The sequence below is a fragment of the Squalius cephalus genome (genome assembly GCF_949319135.1).
Source record: "Squalius cephalus genome assembly, chromosome: 23".
In the NCBI taxonomy this organism is placed as follows: Eukaryota; Metazoa; Chordata; class Actinopteri; order Cypriniformes; family Leuciscidae; genus Squalius; species Squalius cephalus.
This window is the reverse complement of record NC_137144.1, coordinates 12,642,221-12,659,608: the sequence shown is the minus strand read 5'-3', so window position 1 is coordinate 12,659,608 and position 17,388 is coordinate 12,642,221. Positions and strand designations below refer to the sequence as shown.

The following is a 17,388-nucleotide window of genomic DNA, read 5'->3' as shown; positions in this document are numbered from 1 at the left end:
CCACCTCTAGATTTAGGAGGGAAAGTGACCAAAATCAAGAGGTAACGGTGGAGGACTTGGAGGCCAGATAAAGGGCTGTTTTTCTTTCTTTACTGAAGGAAGAGGAAATAGTGCCCGTCTTTAATGTGAGAAAATATAATGGATTTTGGGCAGACACACTCTGGGCTCCCAGAGATGCCCGTGGGCACGGCCACACATGCACAGGAGACTCCAAAGAGCCAGCACAATGAAGCACAGAAACCTAATTTTCACTCTCATGCGAATCCGTTGCCGTCTCACAAGGCACCAGTTCAGTGAATTTGACAACGAACCTCAGATTAATTTTGTATTCTCACCGTTTTTGTATTTCGAGTTCTTAGAACTTCCCTTTATGCATTTGCGAATGTTTCAGGCATCTGAAACGTTAAATCCACGAGTTCTATAACCTGCACAATTTTAAACATGAGTTTACGTTCAACAAATGACGTGTGAAATACAGTAATACCTCTTGTTTTGTTAATATAAACAGACACAAGCATCTGCAGTGGATATGTTTAAAGACCTGGAAGTTGCTTCTATAGCCTCAGTTTACTAAAGCACACCCAAATGAATCATGCTACTGGATGAGTGCTAACAATTAGGAATGTGCGAAACCAATGCCTCAGAGAAAAAGCACTGGCTGTAAATCTTACGTTGGGCTTTGCAAAGCAAACTCGAGCTTTTTCAACAACTGAATGAGTTTTAAACTATTTTTTTATAAAAAAGGAAGTGTAAAACCATTCCACACTTGTCCATAGTTAGTGCTTTTGCATGCAGCTCAGCGAACTGAGTTTTATTGAGTCGTGCCTTCCATCAAGCGATAGACTGAAGCATTTACACGGTTAAACTTCTAGAATTCCACATCTATCTACTACAAAGGTCTAAAGTGGGCATTTCTTTCAAACGATCCTTTACAGAAGGAATTTTTGTGCCTTTTTGTTTTCCTTTCAGCAAAGGAAGTACTTTCAGTTCTGTTTGTCGTTTGAAACGTGACAGCATTGTTTTTTTCTCTGAATGTATCAAAGGCACATTAGCTGTTCATTGCCCTCATTGCCTACTTTAACGTAGATAATATTTTCTAAAATAATTTATTTGACGAGGGGCGTCGTGCAACATTTCCTTTTTATGAGTGTACAGTTGACGTTATTCTAATGTTATGTTAAATATATGTATGACGAATGTATAAGATTTTTCTGCTGTACGATTTTGTCAACGAAGACCATGCAGATTGTTTAGTGGTTTTATTTAAATGCATGGATTTTTATACAATTCATTGTAATTTTTTATATGATATTCATTAAATGGCCATTGTTTCATTTATTTAAAAATGGATGGTTTGCCTTCGTTGTATAACAATTGTTTTACTAGAGTTTTTCACTCGAGTGCTGTGGGTTGTTGCCAAGGTGTTGAGTGGTTGCCAGGGGGTTGCTAGGTGGTTGCTATGATGCAGTATGTGTCTAAAGGTGCAGGGTCACATTTGTGAAATTGTTGGGGAAATTTCATGAGCAAAAAAAAAAGGTAAATTGTCTATTGTCAACGCAAAATTCACTGTCACGTTACGTAGATTCCCACTGAAATGCTTTCGCCCGTGAAAGAACACTAAATCTAAAAGCACATAATTACTTACACAATACTAAACGCAAGCAGCGTTTATTGCTTACCGTAGTACGCCACTAATGACATGTTTATTATTAAATGAAATAAGTAAATGATGAGGCTTGGAAACATTTAAATGTTTTTATTGAATGTTGAATATTGACCTTGAACGCTTTCAAAGTAGGAATGTATAGAGCAATTCTTGGTCCTTTACAAGTGCCCTGATAACCTTGAACTGGGTATAAAATGATCACTGATTTCTTCATTCTTTCGAAACATACAGAGTGAAAATGCCCATTCAGAGTTTATAAAGTCAGTTTCCCTTTCATCAGATTTGCCATTACACGCAACACCTCCTTTACCCACATTGTGTAGCTAAAATGAGAGAAAATAGTCCTGCTACTTTTCATTCCTCTATGAAAATTGCCGCCCCTCCTCCCGGCTTTGTCACGAATAAACTCTGCTTTTCCAGAGCGGACCGACGGGCGTCAGGCATGTAATATCGTGCTCTCACGGTTCGGAGAAAAGAATCAATCTTTTCCCCGGGAACCATGGAAACCGTGCAACCTCCCCATCCAGCTCCGGTCAACCTCGACCCCACGGCGCCCGCCTGCCTGTGAACAGAGGAAGAGGTTTCGCTAAAACTACAATTCATTAGACAGACTCAAGCTATCTCCAGTAGTTTGCCACAGAAGCTCAGAGCTGTGACTCATTTGGCCTCACAGAAGAAATACACTACAGGTCAAAAGTGAATTAACTCAGATTCAGCAAGATTTTAATGAATAATGTACCAAAGATACATTTATTTGATTAAAAGTACAGTAAAAAAAAAAAAAATAATAGTTTAAAAAGTATAATAAAATCATTTAATGCTGTATTTTCAGCATCATTACTCACATGATCCTTAAGAAATCATTCTAATGCTGATTTGATGCTCAAGATACATTTCTTATTATTACTAGTGTTTAAAACAGTTGTGCTGCTTCATATTTTTGTGGAAAACATAATACATTGTTTTTCAGGATTCTTGGATGAATAGAAAGTTCAAAAGAAAGAAAAACAAACAAAAATTTTAATGATAATGTATCAGGTTTTAATTATCTATTTAAACAGTAACGGCAGCTTTGCATCACAGGAATAAATTACATTTTAAAATGTAGTCAAATAGAAAATAGTTGTTTTAAATTGTAATGATATTTCACAATATTACTGTTTTTACTGGATTTCTGCTCAAATAAATGCATCTGGTGAGCAGAAGAGACTTTCAAAAACATACAAAAGAAATATTCCAAACTTTTGACCTGTAGTGTATGTGAAAAGAAAAAACCCAATGCATATTAACACTGTAAGAAATGTTTTCCACTGTGAGTGTATAATGCGTGATATGACCCGACTCTCACTCACAGACAGATGTCCACCAGCTGGTCCAGCTCCGGGCAGCTGCACTCGTACAGGTCTCTGCAGCTGGCGTGGCTTCGGTTCATCAGGTCGCCCAGCTGAGCGACGGCGTCGGCAGGGGAAGAGTCGCACACGGCCTTAAACTGCAGGACGCGGGCGGCCTCGCCGTACACGTGTCTGGCACGCTGGTACAGTTTAAACTGAGTCGCTGAGGAACAAACAGAAGAGGATGTAGAACAAAATGACAATTTGTCTCAGCAATAATATATAACATTGGTAACACTTTACAATAAGGTCCATTAATCATTTTTCCGACAGGGATTAAAAAAAAAAAGTCTTCGTTAAAGGGTTTTAAGTCATGAACCAAGTCAACCAGCTACAAGGTGAAGCACAACACTTTACAATAAGGTTTGTTAGTTAGCATTAGTTAACTACATTAGTAAACATGAACTAATAATGAACTGCATGTATACAGCCTTTATTAATCTTTAATGTTAATTTCAACATTTACTAATACTTCTTATATATAATAAAATATAATTAGGGCTGTCAAACGATTAATCGCGATTAATCGCATCCAAAATAAAAGTTTGTGTTTACATAATATATGTGTTTATGGAGTATAATTATTTTCTATATATAAATACACACACATGCATATATATTTAAGAAAAATTTGTTATTTATATATAAAATATTTATATATAATATAAATTATATATAATATAAATATATATACACAGTATATACATGCAAATATTTCTTAAATATATACATGCGTGTGTGTATTTATATATAGAAAATAATTATACACAGTACACACACATATATTATGTAAACACAAACTTTTATTTTGGATGCGATTAATCGCGATTAATCGTTTGACAGCCCTAAATATAATATAATATAATCTTGTTAATGTACTGTTAATGTTAGTTAATATTAGTTAATGCACTGTGAACTAACAGTGAACAGCTGTATTTTTATTAACTAACGTTAACAAAGATTAACAAATAACAAATGTATTGCTCATGGTTAGTTCATGTTAGTTAATACCGAAATTTTTATTTGAACAAAAAAGCATTCAGACAATAAGACAAAGGGCCCTATTTTAACGATCTAAGCGCATGGTCTAAAGTGCACGGCGCAAGTTCACTTAGGTTGTGTCAGAATCCACTTTTGCTAGTTTAACGACAGGAAAAATGGTCGGCGCTCCCGGCGCATGGTCTGAAAGGGTTGTCCCGATTCTCTTAATGAGTGATGGGTGTGTTTTGGGATTTACGTGCATTAAACCAATCAGAGTCTCATCTCCCATTCCCTTTAAAAGCCAGTTGCGCTCGCGCCATGGCGGATTCGCTATTTACATGACGGAATTTGATAGTGGAAAGATCGAAGCTGTCTCCAGAGTGCAAACGGATCTGCTCATGCGTGAGGTAAATGTGCGCAAGCAGACCATCTACGGGACAAGCCGGATTCCACCATATCTTTATGTACACAATAATAATCTTTTACATTGTAATCCTTTTATTTTAAATATTTGGCATGTTTGTGTGCTGCCCTGTGTGTGTAATAAGCAGAGTGTACGCGCGTTGTGGACCCGCCTATAGGCACACATTACTAACGCGCTCTTTAAATAACAAAAAAAATACTGCGCCATTGACTTTAGACCAGGTTTTTGATGATCAAAGGCACAGTCTATTTCAGTTCCTCAAAATAGCAACGCGCCAACAATGCGCCAGAACACACCTCGTTCTCAGACCAGAACGCCCATGGGCGCAAATGCATTTGCTATTTAAACAACGTGGCGCAGGACGTGAAAATGATAACTGCGTCGGGCTGAGACTAGCAAAAAACACTTGGCACTGCATTGCGCCGGGTGTAAGATAGGACCCATTGGGTACAAGACTGTTACTTAAAGGCTTTGAAGAGGGAAAGAACTACAATCCCATGAAGCATTGTGAATGACAAATTAAAAACGGCGGTGAAACTACTCATTTAGAGTAGATCATATCTATAGAAGCAATATATTTAAATGTAGTGCAAAAGCATTCCCAGAAAATTATTTTCGCAGTAAGAGCAGATTTTTTGAGCTCCTCCTATTGTCTCACCATGTTGTGTGTTGGCGCTGAGGATGCTTTGCCCCAGCTGTTCTTCGCTGATACCCAGAGTCCTGCAGATCTCCTCTCTGCTGTACGGCTCGGGGTGAAGCACCTCCTCCACCAGCTCCAGCATCTCCTCCAGACTCGCCCGCAGCTCCTTCTGCAGATCCCCCAGCTTCAGCAGACGCTGCCAGTCCACACCTCGCGCTTTAGCCAGCATCTGCACACACGCACACCTTCTACCATCAATATACTCAAGCAAACGTCGGAAATTAGGGTGGGAACTAGAAAAACTTTGGCCAATCACTAAAGCTTAATAACTGTTTCTGGATTTATAGATCTATAGATTTAAATTTTGGGGTCAATATCAACAAATTTAAAAAATCACCTCAAACAATTAACAAAAAAAAAATCTTATTTTTGCCTTTACAATACCACATATATTTGGTTGCAGCGCCACCTACTGTAAAATAATGTTGAATGTACTCAGTCTTTGAGCTACTTTTAAATTCACCACTGGGGTCTTATAAGCAAACATCCCAAGTGTTCACTATTATGATTAAAACTACAGAATATATACACGACTGTTCAACCGTTTGGGATCAGAAAGGGTGCATTAAATCGATCAAAAAGATACAGTAAAGACATTTATGTTACAAAGACTTCTATTTCAAATAAATGCTGTTCTTTTGAACTTTCTATTAAAAGAATCCTGAAAAAAATGTATCACAGTTTCCACACACACACACAAAAAAAAAACATGGAGTAATGATGCTGAAAATTCAGATTTGATCACAGGAATCAATTGCATTTTAAAACATATTACAATAGAAATTTACTATTATTTTAAATTGTAATTATATTTCACAATATTACTTTTAATTTTTACTGTATATCCGATCAAAGAAATGCAGCTTTGGTGAGCAGAAGAGACTTATTCCAAAACCCCAAACTTTTAAACTAGTGTACTTTTTTGGTGAACTTGCAAAAAAAATCTTATATTACAAAGACTAAACTATCATTCTAGAAGCATCCCTGACGTTCAGACCTTTGTGGCGATGCGGCACTCCACCACCCTCATGTTGAAGTGAGACGAGGCCGCCTTGTTCATCTCCACACAACAGTTGGCGATCACAAAGAACGCCCCGTCGGGCAACCTCACGTCTGTGGCTCGCAGCGGGTTAAACTCGATCAGCTTTGCCTTGAGGGAAAAAAAGTCACATCAAGCTAAATCCTCATAAATATATTTGTAATGTAGATGCATAGTGTTAAAAATGTCAATGGGTCAATAACAAATAAGAAAAAAAATCTTTTAAAATTCTACATTAAAACACATGTGCCTTAGAAATGTACTCTTTGTATTCATGTTAGTTTTATACGGTAAAAAAATAACTTGTATACAATTTTCAAAAAAAAAGAAAAGAAAAATGTCATGTGGTGTAACCAAAATTAATCAAATAAAATAACAAATTTTCCTTAAACCTTGAATACATGTAACACATTGCAAACATTACTTTAAAAACGTTTTTAAATATTTTTTTTTTCAAAGTAAAACATCATTTTTATACAGATATCATTAATTTTTCATTTATAAATGCCAAGTTATTTGGGTCGTTGTACTATATGACATTTTTAACAAGTAACAGCTTAAAAAATCGTTTTAATGAGGCATTTTGGCTTCATTATAATGTCAAGATGCAACACCCTGACAACTTGACTATTCCCCCCAAAAATATAAAAATTAATTTGATGAATTTTAACATGTACATCATATAAAAAAGGTATATTCGATAACACTGTATGTAAGTATGTATGAATTGCATTTTTAATGTATTTTTGAAAAAATTTGATGCGATCATACACACAAAGAAAGCGTCATACCATCGACCCTTCAAAAATAAAATCAAATACCACGTATATTGTTAGAACAAATATGAAATACACTTGGCTTACTGTTCCCTCCTCGGCCAGGAAAGAAATGGACTGATCCATCCCTCCCCCCTCAGTGCCAATATAACGCTCACACTTGGCACACGTCTCGGCGAGAGTCACCTGAAATGAAATCAAAGGGAGCTATGATAAGCAGCAGTTGTACAGTATGTAATGCAGGTTAGAGGATTTACATTAAGGACTACCTTAGATAGAGACTTCTGATTGGCCTCCATGGTGACCAGACCTGCACAGCACACCAGGGCACTGGAGCTGGAGAGCCCTGAGCTGGCCGGGATAGTCCCGTCTACCACACAACACATCCCTGCCAATGAAGACAAGCTCAAGTGCTCCTGCATACACATGGTCAAGGGTCAAATGACTGATTATAACGCCATAATGCAAACATGCATTATGTGCGTCATTAAACACCCCACCTGGATTCCTCTCACTCCACAAAGGAAGTAATAGTACCATTGAGGATCCTCTCTGTCAATCGTGATGCCATCAACCGACACAGTGAAATCCCTGTAAGAAGGAAAGAAATAAGTGAGTGAGTGAGTGAATAATGAATGAATGTCTGAGGTAATAAGTTAAGTGAATGAGTAAGTGACTGCGTGAATAATGAATGAGAGTAAGTGAATTAATGAATAATTAATTAATTAATGAGTGAGTGAATATTAATAATGAATGAGTGAGTGAATTATGAATGAATGAGTGAGTAAATTAATAAGTGAGTGAATAATGAATGAATGAGTAAATTAATAAGTGAATAATGAATGAATGAGTGAATAATGAGTGAGTATGTGAATGAATTAATAAGTGAGTGAGTGAATGAATTAATTAGTATGTGAACGAATACAATTAATTAATGAGAAAGCGAATATTAATAATGAATGAGTGAGCGACTGAATAATGAGTGAGTGAGTGAGTGAGTGAGTGAATAATAAATGAGTGAATGAATTAATAAATGAGTAAGTGAATAGTAATAATGAATGAGTGAGTGAATTATGAATGAGTGTGAATGAATTAATAAGTGAGTGAATAATGAATGAATGAGTGAATAATGAGTGAGTGAGTATGTGTGTGAATGAATTAATAAGTGAGTGAATAATTAATAAATAAGTGAATAATGAATGAATAAGTGAGTAAATTAATAAGTCAATAAATAAATAAATGAGTGAATGAGTAAGTAAATGAATTAATAAATGAGTAAGTGAATATTAATGAATGAGTGAGTGAATTATGAATGAGTGAATAATGAGTGAGTGTGTGAATGAATTATGAATGAATGAGTGAATAATGAGTGAGTGAATGAATTAATAAGTGAGTGAGTGAATAATGAAGGAGTGAATGAATTCATTAGTATGTGAACGAATAAAATGAATTAATGAGAAAGCGAATATTAATAATGAATGAGTGAGCGACTGAATAATGAGTGAGTGAGTGAGTGAATTAATTAATAAGTGAGTGAGTGAATAATAAATGAGTGAATTAATTAATTAATAAATGAGTAAGTGAATATTAATAAATGAGTAAGTGAATAGTAATAATGAATGAGTGAGTGAATTATGAATGAGTGTGTGAATGAATTAATAAGTGAATAATGAGTGAGTGAGTGTGTGAATGAATTAATAAGTGGGTGAGTGAGTGAATAATAAATGAGTGAATGAATGAATTGAATGAGTGAATTAATGAATGAATAAGTGAGTGAATAATGAATAAATAAGTGTGTCAATTAATAAGTAAATAAATGAGTGAATGAGTAAGTAAATGAATTAATAAATAAGTGAATATTAATAATGAATGAATGAGTGAATTATGAATGAATGAGTGAGTAAATGAATTAATAAGTGAGTGAATAATGAATGAATGAGTGAATAGTGAGTGAGTGTGTGAATGAATTAGTGAGTGAGTGAGTGAATAATAAATGAGTGAATGAATGAATTGAATGAGTGAATAATGAATAAATAAGTGAGTGAGTGCATAATGAATGAATAAGTGAATTAATGATTAAGTGAGTAAATAAATGAGTGAATGAGTGAGAAAATTAATAAATGAGTGAATGAGTAAGTGAGCAAATTAATTAATAAGTGAGCAAATTAATTAATAAATGAGTGAATGAATTAATGGGTGAGTGAATAATGAATGAGTGAGTGAGTAAATAAGCGAATGAGTAATTTAATTAATGAATTAATAACAATTAGTTGACAAAATGTGACCAATTAAATTGTGAAGAACAGAAGATAAAGAACATTGTCACTCACTTGTATTTGGGGTCAGTGTTGGTCATCTGGATTGTTTGGGAGTCACTGACAGAAACTGCAGCAAGAATATTCTGCTCTATTGCCATTGGAAGGACAGCATAGCCACAATAATCAATATGCTCACCTGGAAATGATAAGATTTATGATAAAACATAAAATGCAGTGCTGACGGTATATGTTTTCACACTGCTTGCAACCCACCAATCAAATTCACCCTCCCCGGAGCACGAGCGTAGAAGAGAGGCATTTGTCCATATTTTCCATGAAAAGCCTCTTTCAGTTTCTGCAACCTAACAAAAAGAGGGGAAAGTGTATGTCTAACACAAACAAAAAACAAACATGAAAGTTAAAACTAAAAAATAGGATGTAAATCGACGTAACGAGTTGACTCCATTCATTCACAATCGAAGTTTTCCGAACAGTCGCAACTTACCTCTCATTTCCACTGAGCAGCACCTTGATTTTAGGCGGAATTGTGGCCATTGTGCTGTTTATAATCTTTGTTTTACAGTGAGCACACAATGCAGGAGTGGACTGACACCGTACAAGTGCCGTCAGCTGACTGTCATACCCGGAATCACGCGTCTACAACCTAAACAACACGGAAGACACTCACACGGATCCCGCAAACTGGATTCGGAAACACTCGGAAGGAATCGGAGCTGCGCGCGCACCGTACAGAACGCGCGGCGTGATGTCATAACGCTTTGCCGGCGAGCATTGTGGGTAAGAGCCTCTCTCTCCGGTCAAAATGTCTGACATGGAAGATGATTTCATGTGCGATGATGAAGAGGATTATGACTTGGTACGGCTGTCTAAAATAAACTCAACTGTAAATGCATGTAATTCAATGCTAAGCAAATGTAGCGACATCAGTAAATGTTGTTTAGCCTGTTAACAGGGACTTAATTTCGCAATGGTGTTGTTTAGCAGGTGGCTAGTTTGCTAATACTGCAAAGACCAAGTCAACAAATATGACAGCCTTCTTTAAGTTGGTTTATTTGAAGTTTCGTAAGAACTGCGATGTATTTACAAACCCGATTCCTGATGCTGTATCTCCTGATAACTTGCAGACTCACGTGAAGTTGACTGAATTATCATAGCTAATGTGCTGCTAGTTATTAAACTGCATGATATCCAATTTCAGTTTGTTGTTAAATAGATTATTACGTATATAGATGTACAGTTGTAAATAATCTTAACGTAATTATTGTCATGCAGTTGTCATAATCATAACAATCATGCACCATTAAGTTGTACAATATCCTTCAAGATGCTTTTCCAGGCAAATACTTGAATTAATCCTTTATGAGTAAATGAACTGTAATTAACGTTACACATACCATTTGTTTGCTTTCACTTCAGGAATACTCTGAGGACAGCAACTCTGAGCCCAATGTTGATTTGGAGAATCAGTACTACAACTCTAAAGCCCTCAAAGAAGATGATCCTAAAGCAGCCCTGAGCAGCTTTCAGAAGGTTAGACGCCTCGCTGTCAGCGTCTGCATCCGTACTGTAACGTTGAATATGTGTAATAATCACTATTATCTGTTTTACAGGTGCTGGAACTGGAGGGTGAGAAAGGAGAATGGGGCTTCAAAGCACTGAAACAGATGATTAAGATCAACTTCAAATTGGTGTGTAACAATAGTAGCACAATATATTGTATTGTAAGATTTAATAAGTAATATTTAGGAACTATACGGTTATCCGGACCACACCTATTTGGGTAGGGTTAGGGTTAGGTTAACCGTATAGTACATTTACGTGTGATAACCGTATAGTACCATCTTTCTAAATCATTTTCTTACTCTCCTGTATTGTCTAACAGTAATACAATAAAAAATAAGTCAATGATGTACTATAAAATCTGATCATTTGATTTGTTGTTTTTTTATTCTTATTTTTACAGACAAATTTTCCTGAAATGATGAACCGGTACAAACAGCTTTTGACGTATATTAGGAGTGCTGTCACCAGAAATTACTCTGAGAAATCCATCAACTCTATTCTAGATTATATCTCAACCTCCAAACAGGTATTTAATACATTTTAAACTCCTGTGTTCAGTAATATATGTGTGTGTGTGTGTGTGTGTATTAGGGGTGTCGCGATATACCGACATTGACGATAACCGTGATATTCAAACCATGAAATATCGAAATTGTGTTAATAAAGGTTGTGACAGTATATCATGATAACCGCAATATTTAAAATGAGTAGTACACGTATGATAATAAGACATGTAGATAATCCAGTGTCAGCACCATCCCAAACTACAATAGGAGGTGGTATTGCACCTTTACACTACCATCTGTCATAAAGCAGAATTTATTCTCATAAATTGTATTTTGACGCTGTGCTACGCTAAAAACGGTTAGCATTTCAGTCTCCTCGAAATGAAATCCTTAAAAATGTTCGATAAAAATCTGAATTTTATCATTGATTTAATCAATTCTGGCAATATGACAACAATCTGCCAATTGTTCTTTTCTCTGTAAATTCTTTCAAATTAGTCTACAATGTTTGAAGTCCAAAGGCTTCATGGACTATGTATTTTAATTTGGGTGTGCCATTTCTTGGATTTGTGTTCCTATTGGGACACAAGTTAACAAGTTAAGCTATTAGTTGTGTTTAAAACTTCTTTATAATACTGTTGAACTTGACAGTATTTTCTCTTTCTGTCTCCTATTTCTTAGGCAGTGTCAAAGAAGCCAGAGAAAGCCAGAGTCTCAGTTGTTGTAAATGTTGTATGTAATGGTGTGATTCATTGGTTAAAAACACAAAATAAACAAACTAAAGATAAATCTGACTGATAACATATTATAAGGTTTCTGTAGATATCGTAATATATCGTCACTCGAATTCTTTTGGCCACGATAACCGTGGTGTTACAAAACTTGATATCGTGACAGCCCTAATACACACAAACACACACACACACACACACACACACACACTTTATATATAAAAATTTAAGATCATTATGTTATTAAAGATAATAAAGTAATATTTATCTTTTTCCCTTTTTTCCAGATGGACTTGCTTCAAGAGTTTTATGAGACCACACTGGATGCTTTAAAAGATGCCAAAAATGACAGACTTTGGTTTAAAACGAACACCAAGGTTTGTGCTGTGGCAGTGCATTGTGTATTTAAATGATCTGTCTTATATTACAGATACACACTTATGTATCAGGAACAATAATATACACAGTACTATGATAATAATTGTGTCAATGCTATGCCCTTTAATATTGACCAGCAAACTCTGTTTCATGCAGTTGGGAAAGTTGTACCTGGAAAGAGAAGAGTTTGGAAAGCTTCAGAAAATCCTCAGGCAATTGCACCAGTCATGTCAGGTAGAGTAAATGATCAGTGTCGCATAAATAAGAAAACCAAAATGTCAATGTCTTTAAATGTCAAGTGTGCTGTTCTGAAACTGATCGATGTCCTTAATTAGACGGATGACGGGGAGGACGACTTGAAGAAGGGCACTCAGCTGTTGGAGATCTATGCTTTGGAGATTCAGATGTATACGGCACAGAAAAACAACAAGAAACTGAAAGCCCTCTATGAGCAGTCGTTACACATTAAATCAGCCATCCCACACCCACTCATCATGGGAGTCATCAGAGGTATTTTACACAATTTTTGTCTATTTTAATACCAAAGATGTAGTTGTTAAGATGAAGACATAAACAAAAACATTTTGTTTTGTGCATAATTAGTTTTGTTTTGCTTTATTTATTTTGTACAATTTGAAAGATGGTTTGTTTTATTTCTTTTTTTGTTTTTTGTATAATAAAACTTTTGTTTTTTGTGTATAAGAATTTTTGTTTTGTGTACAATTGGACAGTTTTGTTTAGTGTACAATTGGAATGTTTGTTTGGTTTGTTTTTGTTTTGTGTTCAAATGGAAAGTTTACTTTTGTGTATAAGCATGTTTGTTTGTTTTGCTTTGTTTTTTGTGAATAATTGGAAACCAGTTTGGTTTGTTTTTTATTTGTTTTTTTTGTGTATAACTGGAAAGTATGGAAGCTTGTTTCCGCCACAAAATAAAACATTTTAAAAGATAATTGCGACTTTTTATCTCACAATTGCGAGTTTACATCTCGCAATTCTGACTTTATTTCTCAGAATTGCGAGATATAAAGTTAGAATTGCATGAAATAAAGTCGCAATTGCGTGTTATAAAGTCAGAATTGCGAGATATAAATTCAGAATTGCGTGAAATAAAGTCGCAATTGCGTGTTATAAAGTCAGAATTGCGTGAAATAAAGTCGCAATTGCGTGTTATAAAGTCAGAATTGCGTGAAATAAAGTCGCAATTGCGTGTTATAAAGTCAGAATTGCGTGTTATAAAGTCAGAATTCTGACTTTTTTTCTCGCAATTGCAACTTTATTTCTCAGAATTGCGACTTTATTTCTCACATTTCTGACTTCATATCTCGCAATTCTGAGAAAAAAAGTCACAATTCTGACTTGATATATCGCAATTGTGAGAAAAAAAGTCAGAATTGTGAGATAAAAAGTCGCAATTATTATTATTTATTTATTATTCAGTGGCGGAAACAAGCTTCCATTGGAAAGTCCACTAATTTTCTTTGACTTGTGACCTGTTCTCTTTAGAATGTGGTGGTAAAATGCACCTGAGGGAGGGCGAGTTCGAGAAGGCGCATACAGACTTTTTCGAGGCGTTCAAAAACTACGACGAGTCTGGAAGCCCCAGACGAACCACTTGTCTGAAGTACCTGGTCTTGGCCAACATGCTGATGAAGTCTGGAATCAACCCGTTTGATTCTCAAGAGGTATGAGGTGGCAGTCATGCACAGGCCCACGTGGAATCTGTCTAAGGCCATCAGAAAGTACACGTTCTTCATCATTGCATGTTCATATATTAAATATTTTGGTGTATTTGCTTTCATTGACCAATAAGTATATTGGACTCTGCTTCACTTAACATTTCAACTTGAAAAGCAACTTATTTTCCCCTAGAATCAGTGCAGAAAAGCACAACACTGCAGATTCTGTCTGGGCCTGGTCATCAAAGGTCAAATTTTATGGTCTATAATATAACCAAAAAAAAACTAATTCTTTCTATGTGGCTCTGTGACTAGGCAAAACCTTACAAGAATGATCCAGAAATCCTGGCAATGACAAACCTAGTAAGGTAAGTGTGCACAATACCACTTCTCATTTATCCAGTCCTCTTCTATTTTAACTCAATTTTGATGGTCCGAATGGATTCATTTTATGGTATTAATTGCTTATAATTTGTCTAGTTCCTACCAAAACAATGACATCACAGAGTTTGAGAAAATCCTAAAGACGAATCACAGCAACATAATGGACGACCCCTTCATCAGAGAACATATTGAGGGTCAGTTTGGGAGGCTTTTGGCTTCCTTGTACATTATTCTACTTATTCTCATACATCAAATGTTGAAGTCATATTTTTATTTTTCCTTTTCCCTTCAGAATTGTTACGGAACATAAGAACGCAAGTGCTCATCAAATTGATTAAGCCTTACACTAGGATACACATACCATTTATTTCAAAGGTAAATCTATATTATATTCTAGTTATTATATTATAGTAAATAGATGATATTATTATAACATGCTTTCATGTCCCTGTTTTTCTTTAGGAATTGAATATTGATGTTTCAGATGTGGAAAGCTTGCTTGTGCAGTGTATTTTAGACAAGTAAGTTTAATCGATTTTTTATGGAAGCTTGTTTCCGCCACAAAATAAAACATTTTAAAAGATAATTGCGACTTTTTATCTCACAATTGCGAGTGTACATCTCGCAATTCTGACTTTATTTCTCAGAATTGCGACTTTATATCACGCAATTCTGACTTTATAACACATAATTGCGAGTTTATATCTCGCAATTCTGACATCTTTTCTCAGAATTGTGAGATATAAACTCACAATTGTGAGATATAAAGTCCAATTCTAAGGAAAAAAAAGACGGACTTTTTTCTTTCTTTTTTTTTTTTTAACCTCAGAATAGTTTGTATCTCACAATTCTGACTTTATAACACACAATTGCGACTTTATATCATGCAATTCTGACTTTATATCTCCCAATTGCGACTATTTCTCAGAATTGTGACTTTATTTCTCAGAATTGTGACTTTATATCTCGCAATTGCGACTTTATTTCTCAGAATTGTGACTATATCTCGCAATTGCGACTTTATTTCTCAGAATTGCGACTTTATATCTCACAATTGCGACTTTATTTCTCAGAATTGCGACTTTATTTCTCAGAATTGTGACTTTATTTCTCAGAATTGTGACTTTATATCTCGCAATTGCGACTTTATTTCTCAGAATTGCGACTTCATATCTCGCAATTGCGACTTTATATCTCGCAATTGTGACTTTATTTCTCAGAATTGCGACTATATATCTCCCAATTGCGACTTTATTTCTCAGAATTGCGACTTTATTTCTCAGAATTGTGACTTTATATCTCGCAATTCTGACTTCATATCTCGCAATTCTGAGAAAAAAAGTCAGAATTGTGAGATAAAAAGTCGCAATTAGTATTATTTATTTATTATTCAGTGGCGGAAACAAGCTTCCATAATTTTTTTAAAAAGATTTTACAAATTTTTTTTTTTACACTCTTTCACTGCAAATATATAATATATATGAATCTGATGTTGTACGTCTTTCAGCACAATCAACGGTAGAATTGACCAGGTCAATCAGCTGTTGGAGCTCGATCACCAGAAAAGAGGCGGAGCCAGATACACCGCTCTGGACAGATGGACCAATCAGCTGAACTCTCTCAACCAGGCCATTGTGAGCAAACTGGCTTGATTGGACACTGACGATCCCGGAGAACAAATTCACCCATCAGGCAGCCGGTCGATTCGAGGCTGTCAGTGACATTACTTTCAAGCTCTTTACTCCCCCGATCACAGATTGACTTGAAGCGGGAGCGTAATTTGGCTAGTTTGTATTTTTACAGCTGTATTCACTTAAGTCAGTTTTAAATGTCCTTAACAAAGCAGAAGTTCCCACAGGATGTCTGCTGTGCTGATTTGTTAGGTCTCTAATATGAATATGTTTCCATCACCTGAAAAAAAGTTACACATTGGCACTTGGCAGACATTTTAAATAGTTTGCCTTAAATGGAAAGCGTGTGAAATTGAGTCATTTATCTGTTGAACTCTGTCTGTCTCTTGTTAGAGTCAGCATGTTTTACTTGGTTTGCGTAAGATTCAGTTGAGTTTTATGCTGTTGCACCGCAGCACATGCGTATTGAAAGTGCCGTCATTGCTAGAATTCCTCACCAAACTTTACAGATCTGTTGAAACTTTAATGCTGTCTGAGCTCTTCTGTTTCACTTTTCAACATCAAAAATAAAGAATGCATTTGTTGCTTCAGCGGAAAATGTGTCTGGAATGGTTTATGATTTTATGTGTGATAAGCAATGATGTTTATCTCAATAACACAGACCAACATTATACAGCTTTCATATACAGACAATATTTCAACTATCAGATCACAGAAAATATCATGCATACACTATATGGCCAAAAGTCCTCAGCTGGAATAACCAATCCCATTAACTATAATGGGGTTTCACATACGTTTGTATGTTGAGGCATTTAACAATAAAACTATTACATTTTAAACAACGTGTTATGTAAACAATGTATAATATAAAGCATATAAAATTATAATATAAAGTATATAAATTATAGCCTACATATATAAAATGTATATACATCTATATTATTTTATAAACAAAATATCATTAAGAATTAATTACAATGGGATTTCACTTACGTTTGCATGTTTTGGAACTTTCCAATAATTTTATTTTATATTTAATGCTAATATAAATAATTACATGAACACACACAATCCTTATAAATTGTATATGCAACCTAAAAAAAAAAATATATATATAATAATGTTATTATTTCGACTATTACTTTTATTATGAATAATATATTTCCGTGATTGAGAAATACATTTCTGTCAAAAAGAGGTGTAATTTTGGTTGACATTTGATATGCCGTAACCATTGGCTGTAACGTTCACGTGACGTCG

At 35.1% G+C, this 17,388-nt stretch overlaps 3 protein-coding genes across 7 annotated transcripts in view; 2 read left to right on the top strand and 1 right to left on the bottom strand.

The window, feature by feature from the left end:
* Positions 1 to 1,613, top strand: part of atp8b4 (ATPase phospholipid transporting 8B4) — a 41,864-nt gene extending 40,251 nt beyond the window's left edge. For all 3 annotated transcript variants that reach the window (XM_079858424.1, XM_079858425.1, XM_079858426.1), the window contains one exon: positions 1 to 1,613. This exon is cut by the window's left edge and continues 256 nt beyond it. In XM_079858424.1, the coding sequence (XP_079714550.1) occupies positions 1 to 71 (71 nt within the window). In that variant the 3' untranslated portion in view covers positions 72 to 1,613.
* A 128-nt stretch (positions 1,614 to 1,741) lies between these two features.
* Positions 1,742 to 9,961, bottom strand: galk2 (galactokinase 2). 2 transcript variants are annotated; one of them, XM_079859434.1, is made up of 10 exons: positions 9,741 to 9,961; positions 9,509 to 9,624; positions 9,308 to 9,431; positions 7,478 to 7,568; positions 7,247 to 7,393; positions 7,065 to 7,163; positions 6,160 to 6,312; positions 5,121 to 5,331; positions 3,019 to 3,220; positions 1,742 to 2,228 (listed from the first exon to the last, which is right to left on the bottom strand). In XM_079859434.1, the coding sequence occupies exons 1-10, from the start codon at positions 9,788 to 9,790 to the stop codon at positions 2,021 to 2,023; spliced, it is 1,401 nt and encodes a 466-aa protein (XP_079715560.1). In that variant the 5' UTR covers positions 9,791 to 9,961; the 3' UTR covers positions 1,742 to 2,020. The 2 variants fall into 2 exon arrangements, with proteins under 2 accessions (XP_079715560.1, XP_079715561.1); XM_079859435.1 differs by having other exon boundaries at positions 9,509 to 9,597.
* Positions 9,962 to 9,984: 23 nt separating this feature from the next.
* cops2 (COP9 signalosome subunit 2) lies at positions 9,985 to 16,726 on the top strand. 2 transcript variants are annotated; one of them, XM_079859436.1, is made up of 14 exons: positions 9,985 to 10,112; positions 10,673 to 10,786; positions 10,867 to 10,944; positions 11,220 to 11,345; positions 12,007 to 12,057; positions 12,344 to 12,433; positions 12,591 to 12,668; positions 12,770 to 12,944; positions 13,938 to 14,116; positions 14,426 to 14,478; positions 14,591 to 14,688; positions 14,787 to 14,869; positions 14,957 to 15,015; positions 16,002 to 16,726. In XM_079859436.1, the coding sequence occupies exons 1-14, from the start codon at positions 10,059 to 10,061 to the stop codon at positions 16,144 to 16,146; spliced, it is 1,383 nt and encodes a 460-aa protein (XP_079715562.1). In that variant the 5' UTR covers positions 9,985 to 10,058; the 3' UTR covers positions 16,147 to 16,726. The 2 variants fall into 2 exon arrangements, with proteins under 2 accessions (XP_079715562.1, XP_079715563.1); XM_079859437.1 differs by lacking the exon at positions 12,007 to 12,057 and having other exon boundaries at positions 10,017 to 10,112; positions 16,002 to 16,719.
* The last annotated feature ends 662 nt before the right edge of the window (positions 16,727 to 17,388 follow it).

Bases quoted from the DNA above. Each gene is read 5' to 3' on its own strand.
- galk2 (XM_079859434.1), bottom strand. From the start codon at position 9,790: ATGGCCACAATTCCGCCTAAAATCAAGGTGCTGCTCAGTGGAAATGAG. The intron at 7,394-7,477 runs GTGGGGTGTTTA...ATGTGTATGCAG, and splicing joins GTGGAGTGAGAGGAATCCAG to GAGCACTTGAGCTTGTCTTC. The intron at 5,332-6,159 runs GTCTGAACGTCA...GCGTGTGTGCAG, and splicing joins AGTGCCGCATCGCCACAAAG to ATGCTGGCTAAAGCGCGAGG.
- cops2 (XM_079859436.1), top strand. From the start codon at position 10,059: ATGTCTGACATGGAAGATGATTTCATGTGCGATGATGAAGAGGATTAT. The intron at 12,669-12,769 runs GTAGAGTAAATG...GTCCTTAATTAG, and splicing joins AATTGCACCAGTCATGTCAG to ACGGATGACGGGGAGGACGA. The intron at 14,870-14,956 runs GTAAATCTATAT...GTTTTTCTTTAG, and splicing joins ACATACCATTTATTTCAAAG to GAATTGAATATTGATGTTTC.